This window comes from Solea senegalensis, linkage group LG14, assembly GCF_019176455.1.
Source record: "Solea senegalensis isolate Sse05_10M linkage group LG14, IFAPA_SoseM_1, whole genome shotgun sequence".
NCBI classification, from domain to species: Eukaryota; Metazoa; Chordata; class Actinopteri; order Pleuronectiformes; family Soleidae; genus Solea; species Solea senegalensis.
The window spans coordinates 7,352,906-7,363,537 of NC_058034.1; the positions used below are offsets into that span (position 1 = coordinate 7,352,906).

General features: G+C 42.5%; 1 protein-coding gene across 3 annotated transcripts in view; it reads right to left on the reverse strand.

Moving 5' to 3' along the window:
* Positions 1–3,783: 3,783 nt before the first annotated feature.
* The window catches only part of shdb (Src homology 2 domain containing transforming protein D, b), a 23,901-nt gene continuing 17,052 nt past the window's right edge, over positions 3,784–10,632 (reverse strand). For all 3 annotated transcript variants that reach the window (XM_044044581.1, XM_044044579.1, XM_044044578.1), the window contains 3 exons: positions 8,371–8,548; positions 6,717–6,836; positions 3,784–4,445 (listed from right to left, as the gene is read on the reverse strand). In XM_044044581.1, coding sequence (XP_043900516.1) covers positions 4,259–4,445; positions 6,717–6,836; positions 8,371–8,548 — 485 coding nt within the window. In that variant the 3' untranslated portion in view covers positions 3,784–4,258. The remainder of the gene's footprint in view (positions 4,446–6,716; positions 6,837–8,370; positions 8,549–10,632) is intronic.

The following is a 10,632-nucleotide window of genomic DNA, read 5'->3' on the forward strand; positions in this document are numbered from 1 at the left end:
TGTCATTACTGTTTTTTTATTCAGAAGGATAATTGCTTTTTATTTATTTTTATCAGTGTCCTGTTTCCTAATATAGGACAATGTTGCCCATCACTCATCTTTTCTACTGGGAAAGGGAATCACTCACAGACGCTCATTATGAAGGATTTAGTGTCGGAACTGCATATCTCAGCCAACTAATTACTCCTCACCTGCCCCTTTGAATTGTGGATACTACAAATCGACATTGGCCGTGAGGTAACATAAAAATGCCAAAATCTCTCTCTCCAGAGTCATTGTTTAATTTGTCCATTCTGGGCTACAGTGGAAACCCAGCAGTCTCCATGGAAGACGACTTGTGGACTTGTGTGCAACGGACTGTGTATTGTTCATATCCTTGTGCACTATTAAACTTCTATTAATAAAAAGAAATACCTTGATCTGACAGATATTTATATTCAGATATGCAACCAAGTCTTTGAGTGCCGTCTTATCATATAGCAGATAGGTGGCAGACGTGGATAAACTATCCACCCGACATAAACCCCCACCTTTTTCCTCAAAACAGCAGCTGCTTCATCTCCACATCTTCTCCGGTTGCACTCACCCTGGCGGAGCCTGACAGTGTACACACACCTGCTCACACTGACCTCCAATCTATCTTTTCTACGCCTGCCTGCTACAACTGTAGGGATTAGCATGTCTGGGATAGTGGATAAGGGAGTGTGATGAGGGTGGTTTCTACGTCTGACATGCGCGTCCTGTTGCTCACTTGTGGCTCACAGCTGGCTCATACCATGCATTAGTGAATGCAAACACCTCGGAGGCGTCCGTGTGTGTGTGTGTAAGAGAAAGTTTACTCGTGAACCAGTAGAACAGGGGACTTTGGTGTTGTTACACACACACAAAGAGGGGACTCACCGTTGAACAGGGGACATTTTTCAGGTCCCCTCTTTGTCATGCTTTGAATCAACTTAAAATCATGTCTAAGACGCTCAGGTGAATTTTTTTTTTTATTATGTGTGTTTGAGTGGGTGTGTTCTTGTATATATCTCCTGTTTGGGACCTTTAATGGCGTAAACACTGAGCTTATCAGGACCTGTAGAACCTCATTTCTAGGGAACTGGTTGTTTAGGGCTATGACTTGAATTGTCATAGACTTGAAATGGTTAGGTTAAGGTTAAGGTTAGGTGTGTACTGGTCATGGTTAAGGGTAGTGTTTTCCATGTCAGCCAATAAACCCTCCTCTATTATACACACTGGACCTTTAAGTATGTGTAACATTATCTCACGACTCACAAAGCAACAAAAACAGACGTAACAGTTGGGCTGCGTGGGTGTGATTGAGTGCAGAGGTTGACAAACACATCGTCAGATTCCGATTAAAATTCTGCTTAACTCTGACTCAGACGTAACTCTGACCTAATCTTGGACAAGCACAGACATACAGAAACATCTCATGAGAAACCACAATTATGGAAAACTACAGTGCACTTGCTGGATCATACAGAGAATGAAGCTGATGAATGAAAATATGGATATAGATCCTTAAAAAGACCAACGTGTGCATTTGAACACCGTGTATAAACATATTTAGAAGACGCTACATTTTACACGTTAAGTGGTTGTGAATGGACTTTGTCACTCTTCTACCATCTCCCTTTACTCTCCAATGCCTTTACATACTGTGTTCCTAGTCTGGGATTAACTACAACCCTTTTGTGGTCAAAAGGAGTATTACAAAAACAGAGTGAGAAAAGTCTCCTACAATGTAAATACTACCACCACCATAATGTAACCATGTCTTCCTTGAGTCATACCCTATATTGCCATAATTTTTCATAAAAAAAAAATAAAAATCCATCCTTTACTTTTTGAGTAATGCCGCTCACTATCCGACAACAGAAATGCAGCCACAACCATTACCTTTGCTGGGGGTAAAAAACATCCTCTGGGAAAATGGCATCTAACCATTATGTATCATGACTCTGTCAGTTCATGTGTTTGTGCACGTGTGTGTGTGTGTGTGTGTGTTCTATGGTTTCCAACACATTGGTTGGCTCTGTGCTGATCACAGGTGTTCATTCCTCTGAGCCTGTCTGGTGGATTAAAACCCTGCCATCACTGAGTTATTGCCGACACCCTCCTCATATGATTTTGCACACATTCTCAAGTGACAGCTGCGCACACACACAAACACGCACACACACGCTACAATTAACACACAAAATGAGTGTAATGAAGCCATTTGATTCAATATACACACAGATGTGTACCACGCAGGCATTTAGTGCTTTTATAGGAATGAGTGAATCAAAATACTGCCAACTTTTCATCAAAGGGTGAGCGGTAGACAACAGCCTGAGAGATGTGAGAATGGTATTTGTTTGATTTTTACATGTTGCAGTGCCGCAGACATTATTATTCATATCCCTCCCCGGGGAACCATGTTTGAAAAATGGGACGATAGCAGTAAACCCCCCCCATGTCACCTTCTCACTCACACACACACTTGTTTTTTGAGTCTTGTTGGGGAAGAAGTGCCTCGCCTCCTCCTCTCCTCTCCCCCCTCTTCCCTTTTTTCCCCTCCTTTCTTTAGTCTCTCTTTCCCAATAGAGCCTGATCCAGCTCGTCTTCTCTCTCCGTCACACGGGTAATCAGCCCCTGCTTTTTCATTTGGCTCAGTAATGAAAGCAATCCTTACGCTTCCACTGCGGCACAGCCCAAATAATGAGGGTTGCCTTAGCCCTCCTCAGCCACACACCCCCCCTCAGTCCTTACCCTCTCCCTCCCAACCCTACTGTTGATGGATGGTGAGGAGCAAATGTGTGTTTGGATATGTGAAGCAGGCAATCACTCCAAGTCCTTTGTCTCCTTTCTTTTTTTCTCAGCTGAAAACAAGTCCGTTATAGGAAATCTGACCAGCAATCCTCAAAATGGACACAACCCAGGGGGCATTTTTGTTATTGGACACAAGTAAAAAATGATTTCTCCCCAACATTCCCAAACTTGTACCCCAAAAAGTAACTTGTTTGTGACCATTCAAATGTTCATAAGTTGCGATCTGTCATTTCCCTCCACTTCAGTTTCTGATAAATCTAAAATTAACCACTAATCTACATGAAAGTCCACACAATTACTGAATACTGCTGAGAAAAACGTGGTTGGTAATAACTAAACGTAACACAGGCTACATAGTCTACTTTGTTTTTCGTCTCATCGTTTCTTGTGGTCATAAATGCGTTCAGTGGAAACTGGCCATCATCTAAAATCGGTTTTCGCCACACACAACGCTGCAACCAGGCAACAGACGTGGAAAGCCGTTCCAGATGGCGAACATTTAAGTCAAATACGACTCAGCAACCAAGCAGCGTTCTGGCCAGCCAAAATATCTGTGATCATATCTGTGAAAATGTAGGAAGTGTGAGAATGAGTCCAGCATATCAGCTTCAAATGTAGCGTTTAGCTCAGCTCAGCTTCAAATGAGTGGAAAGACAATGAAAACAGGGATAGAGTCTTTTCTTTTTTTTTTTTAAACAAACATATAATTGTCTACCTAATGCAACGTAGGCAACCAGCAAGACATACAAGTCAGTTCCGGTCAGAACAAGAGCCAACTTATGATAAACAATCAAGTAACACGAAGATGTGCCAAGCAAATCATTGACATACAGCAGCAAGACAGCACAGAGCAGGTTGGATGAAAGTCTACAAGTGTGGCTTTGTGTAGAAAAGCATTTGACATATTGTGTTGGTAAAAACGTTTTGTTTTTTTTAAACTTTCAAAAATAGCATTTTTTATTCTTTTTTTTACATTAACAAAAGGGTTTACTGACCCAAAGCCTTTTCTCGCCCTAGTTATTGAATGGTATAAATATTAAAATGAAGAAATAATATAACTTAATACAACAACATTTTTTCACCTGACAACAGCAATATTTTACCAGTGTTAAAGGGGTGGGTTATTTTTTTTTTTTGTGAAACAACAGATGTGAGAAATGTCATAAGAAATCAGATTGCTCCATTACTCAATACGTCTCCGTTTTAGCAAAAGATGTGGAGATATAACAAAAGTAGCAAACAGAAGTTTAGGTGACATGGCAATAAACGTCTTGAATTGAATCTTATTGCTTTTCATCTGAATCCATCCAGCAGGGCGTTCGTCCCTTAGTGTGTTTTTAGTGAGATGGGACCTTGGATGAAAGCTCCTGTCAAACATTCAGTCAAGTGACCAAACTCAATGAAAATCCTTGAGGTCCAGTGGGAGTGTCCAGGTGAGTCAGAGTGTCTGCACCAGCACGGGGAAGAGCAGTGACAGGTGCTCGGCACCCCGGATGGGGAGTTTGTGTGTGGTGTAGAAGTTCACCACCTCTGGAATGGTGTCAAAGGGAGGGCTGTTCTGTCCCAGCACGTACTTGCCGTCTTTATACTGAGTGAACTTTATGTGCATGAAACCCTGGCAGCTCCTGAGAGACGGGGAAAACAGGAAGAATTTTTGTGAAAGTGACAAGAAAATATAAAAGAGTGTGCGGGAGGAAGGGGAGGGGTGACATTGGGCAAAACAAGCAGACATGGCGGAAATGACAGTTTGGATTTATGTCCGTGTCTTTTTTCAGTACTTTGGGAACATGGTTCTCACTAAGATTTACCACCATGTCACCAAAGAGGAACAGAGGGACATTTTGATGGATGGATGGGTGGTGTACAGACAACACCAGAGTTCAGAGAAACAAGAGGAAGAAGCAACACTGCACTGTGACAGCGCTTCAGCCACGTTAGTTCCTCCCCTTTAAAATGACTTCCCCTTTAAGAGTCAGCCACCCAGCCATGATAGCCGTCTAATTATAGAAACAGAGGGAAAGACAAGGGCTGAAACCTGGCTGTCACCATAACTGTCATCGTTCTATTCAACCATATCAAAATTTGAGGGGGAGTGAAACTCTGTGAACATTAACAGCCAAACAAAAGGCCGTTCATGATCCTCTCATGGTCTCCAGAGCACAGAGGCCGTGTCGCATCATCACACCAGTGCTCACAGTTGGCAGCGCATGCTTTCATCCAGTCCCGTTTGTTTAGGGGAACTCACTGCTCCTCATGCTACATTAGAACTTAGCGGTGCTCTTTCATAAATCTGCACGGTGGTTTAATTCAAGCAGGTTTGTCTTTTTCAGTGCAATTTCTGTCATTCCTCCCACTGTTGACATCTGCAGTGTAATCTTTAAATCTGTACGCTTTAATGTTTCAATGAGGCAGAGATTCTACCACACGGACAAACAACATCATCACATTTAGCTAGTAAGGGTTTGCTTTTGGGGTGGATGGATGTTCTTGGAATATATTTAGCTAGAGCTGCAACTAACGATTATTTTCATATTATTCTCATCGATTAATCTGTCGATTATTTTCTCGATTAATCGTTTGGTGTTCAGAATATCAGAAAACCTTAAAATATGTTGATCGGTGTTCGTCAAACCTGGAAATGATGATGTTCTCAGATGTCTTGTTTTGTCCACAAACCAAAATGATTCACTTTTAATGATTTATTTGTTCTCCAGAGCAAAGAAATGAAGAAAATATTCACATTTAAGAAGCTTAAACAATAGGAAATCTTGTTTTAATCATGAATAAAGCATCAAACCAATTATTCGATTATCAAAATAGTTGCCGATTAATTAGGCACTTAATAATTGATTCATCGATTCATCGTTTCAGCTCTATATTTAGCCAATTAGTGCTCTTCCTGTATGCTCATCACCTTCCTTTTTGCAATGTCATGTTCCAAGATCAAGAACCAAATTAAAATGTGGATTTATTGAAACGATTACTGAAATTAAGAAAACAAATGATTACTGAAATTAAGAAAACAAATGTCTCTGTTATTTGCATCTGAATTAAGATCAGATCTATCTGGAGGTCGATGAAGGTCGGCTCATGTGTCCAAACTATCTAGAGAATGTAAGGTTGACAGACTCTGTGGTTTAATAAGAAACATTTTCTTCCCAAACTCTCATGTATTGGCTGGGAAACCAGTGTTAGAAGTGACCTTGTTGCTTCAGCGATTCTGCATATGTGCGCGCGAGCGTGCGTGTGTGTGTGTGTGTGTGTGTGAGAATGTGTCAAAGCCACTCTACTCATGTAAATGAGTAATGCCCGAGATTGTTTATATGTCAGCACAACACGGCGACACTCGGTGCCTCCCCCTCCCCTCACTGATTTGCTTCTTGTGTGGCCCACAGAAGGTAATTCATATTCATTAGTGATTATGGTGAGGATGATGTGTGCACTGAAGTGTGCTCTACCTGCCTGATTACCACTTAGAGGGCCCAATGGGGGCCAAGGAAGAAGGCCACAGACTGGGGGCCAAGGACAGAGGGATGGTGGGAAAACGGTTTGAGGCGGGGACAATGGATCGTGGTAGTAATTAAAATGGAGAGATTTGACCAGATAAGCAGTATCATGCCCTACAAATGAGTATCGGGAGAGAAACCAGCGTGGCAGTGATCTTAAATGGGGTTGATGGTGGAGGGGAAGAGACAGATGGAGAGGTGTGGGTAAGTGTGATATGAGAACGGAAGCTCAGCTGTCTTCACGGATACTTCCCACACACTCCTCAGTCACATAGCAGAAAATATGACAAGTGTGCAATTAAACTGTGACGCTGAATATCCCATGAGCTCCAAATGTCTTTACGTTGACTGGAGTACGTCGGTGCGTGTGTGTTGGTGTGTCACTCTTACCGGAGGGAAAGGGAGAAGTCGGAGCGGTTGTTCTGACTGTTCCTCACTAGGTAGCTGCACTCTTTGCACAGCGTCAGTAGAGACTCGGCCTCAGAGCGAGAAAGTGACCCGTGGTACCACCTGACACACACACACACACACACACACACACACACACACACACACACACACACACACACACACACACACACACACAAAATAAGACAATGCTCCTGTGGGAAATGCTACGATCAACAACAAGTCAACAACTAGAGAGCACATTTCATTTTCATTTCCTTAAGTCGATAAATAAGATTAGAGGTAGTTGATAAATAAGACATTTTAAGATAAATCAAATTATATTTGCTCTCCACAGTGTGACAGTGTGACATGTTGTAGAGTGTGTTGTACCATCTCGTCTGGTCCTGGAAAAAGTGCCAGTAATTCAGTCCATTATTTACGCTTGTGCTTATCAGACCGTGACACGGCAAAATGTCTGCCACGAAAAGACGTGCTAAAAGACCAACATTTCCCCTGCAAAAGCCAATATTTTGTCAAGTAGTAGTAGTACTACAGAATAATCAAAGGGAAAACCTGTGAGCATCACAACCTGTGAGTAAATGTATTCATCTCTCCTGCCTCAATACTTAGATCATCGAGGTTGACAATGACGCCGTTTGTTTGTTTAAAACAAGGGGAAGCCACAAAACCTCGTGACGGACCCTTCAGACATCACCAGGGAGTAATGAGACATAATAATTAACCACCAACCGTCAGTGAATTTGTGCACATCTCTGCATTTGTGACGACCGCCTAGTGTGTAGCGTGCGCACGCAATGTGTATGTGTGCTTAAACGTGTGTCATGTGCTTGGATTTCATAAGTGAAACAGCGCTGAAAGAGCACATAATTTACACCAGTGATGTCTGAAATTACAACACCAAAGTAAATGTGTGTTTTTTTAATGTTCTGACTTAATTAGCTCTCATTCTAACCCTCGGCGGCTCTGTGAGCTCTAATGAGCGCTGCTTAGCCGAAACACGCGGTTTCTTTTGTCTCTGAAAAAACACTAAATCCCATTTAACTGCTTCATTTCATGACTCTGTTTTCACAGATTCGACAGATGCGTAAGGTCAGAGACAGACAGACCATGTGCTCATATTCAGGGGATGGAGATATTGCATAAAAATCTATCAAAAAATTATACTGTGATTATTTGTATATATTGCAATGACAATAAGATTTGTATATAGTACAACTGATTTATGTCCATGAAAAAATATATCAAAATTATGGAAAAAAAGACATTGTCTGATATGATTTTAGAGTCATTAAATTCCTGAAGCACTGCAGAATATCATCACTGTGATTATTTTGCGATTAACTGTGCAGCTCTAATTGTAGCGAATATTCATGTATCATCACTTCATAAGCTCCTTTTTTTCTTCGACAACAGAATCATTTCTTTATCCCTTATAAGTTTCAAGGTGCTAAAATTCATGGCAACATTCATGGGGACATTTGATCATTAACTAGCAAGGTCACTGAGGACTGAAGCATAAAAGCCTTTTAAACTGATTAAACCCTTAAAATGATGAATTATAGTCCAGATTCATAGCAAGTGATGTATGTTTATGTATAAACTCCAAAGGCCTGAACAGAAATTGCATACATACACCTGCTTCTCCAGAGGAACAGCAGGATCCACTCTCTCCCCCATCATCGCAAGGCCCTCTTGCGGCATTCGAAACTTCATTCCACCTCCGGCCAGCGGGCTGGACCTGGGCCCCGGAGGAGGACGCAACCGTTCCGTGGGCGAGGAAGAGCGGTCCCACTCAGCGCCATCAAACTGCACTGTTGGCACACAGAAGATAGAAGAAGTGAGTCACCATATTTACACAGTGCTGTGATCATGAGGGATTAAACCGCACAGTCAGATTTGGGTAAACATCAAATACATGTCTATTGCAAAACCACGCGCGCAGCAGGGAGCCCTCGTTACAGAGTACAGCAGGTCCCAGTCTAACAGACTGTATCAGCATCATCAACATTTTTATGACTTCCCGTGGCAGAGAGCAGGCTGAAGTTGGCTTCTTCTCTGTCTGACTCTGGCACACGCGTCTTTGTCTTCCTCTGCTTGACGGTTCAAATGACTCGATACTGACTACACTAATTCCACTCCCAAGCAAATTACATGTACAAACTGAAGTGTTATTTCTTTTGTGCCTGGTTTTGGTGACATCCAATCTACAGTACTGGTAATTAAACATTAAGTGCACCGCAGCTCCACTGAGCTCGCTGATATGAACAAGGCAGACATTTCAATTTGCAGGGAGCTATTGGTGCATGGTTGATGAAAGGAGGAGAGAGGTGTGGTATGAAGCGAACGCTTCAAACCCAGGCTACACACACACACATGTGCTCATCGTTTTAACACTTGGCAGTGGGTGGATCTGATGCTATCAGAGGTTAGCCGACCAGTGTTTGTCATTACTAACTGTGAAGCAAGAGTTGCTAACGTTAAGTGACGGTGATGTTTGCCATGTGTTTCCATTACTCTTAGAAATGCACAAAACATAAATATCTCTTTTCAAATTTCTCTAATATCACTAAAACTTTTTTATGCCCTCATGAGGTTGTTCTTCGGACGTGTCGATATAAAAGTTGACCACATCTATGTATATGTGAACACCGGCGTCATGTGTGTCATTTCACTTCAGACAAGATGGCGTGGTATGTGGTTCACCCACTCCCTTTGTCTTCTGTTGAAAACAATCATAGCAACAGTAGTAGTGGAAATAGAGATCAGTTTTCCAAAACCATGGAAACGCAAAGCGCTTTTAGCCATCTTCCTCAAAGTGGAGTCTCACGGGGCAAGATTCTATGAGATAAATGGGATGTTGCGAGACTGGAATTATGGCTCATATGCAAAACACCCTTCAATGAAAACACCATTGTGCATTGTGGAAATTTTTGAAATGCTATTACTTAACAACGGAGTGGAAGTGAAGTACTGTTTTTGGTGGCTCTGTCTGTCTGTCTGTCTGTCTGTCTGTGCATGCTTCCACACTTACTTGCCATATGAGCAACAGAGGACGACAGAAGCTTGTAAGAATTTGTGATAGACACATATGTCGCCCAAGGACTTTGACTTGGACGTGGATTCGAATAGACAACCTTCTGATCTGGAGTCAGACACTCTACTGTTGTGAGTCTGCTACACCTATAGGCCTACAGAGGCTTGTTGCGTGAATGGGGTGAAGTCTTTTGTATTATTATGCGAACAAACTGTAATGGAAACACAACTACTGTTGGTTTGAGTAAAACAACCTTGTGTGAGAGCTGCATTTGAGCCACTTAGTGTTTGAGCTGAAACAAGTAAACGTGATGAGACTGGCTGATGATTGCAAAGCTGAACATTTCCCAACTTCTGCCGCATGCCACAACGCAGTTTGGCAAAGTTTGACGCTTCTCAGTTCAAAGTGAATGAGAAGCATTTCAGATGACACATCCACCAGGTCCATGTGAATCAGCAGTAACGACTGCAACAGGCATGGACGGATACAGGTGGTGCAGATGAAGGCTGCTGCGAGTCCAGGGTGGAGGAAGAGCAGATGTTGAACAGCTAGGGTCACGGAGGTCGGTGTGACTCCATATGTGTGCGTTTGCGGCGATAAAGGATGGCAAGGCAGTGGGTGGTGGTTAAAGGTCACCTTGCTCTCTGAGGGGGGTGTTAGGGTTACCCTCAGGGGCAGGTCAGGGCAAATCCAACAACTCCCTTATTTCTAATTGAGGGGGGAGAGAGGGGAGGAGGCCAGAGAAAGAGGAAGGAGAAAGCAGCAGATGGTTTGAACAAAGTGAACCAAAGAGAAGATGATGAGTAAGAAATGAGACTTAACTCAGGTGCAAGACTTAAATATGAGGAGGAGAGAGTGACT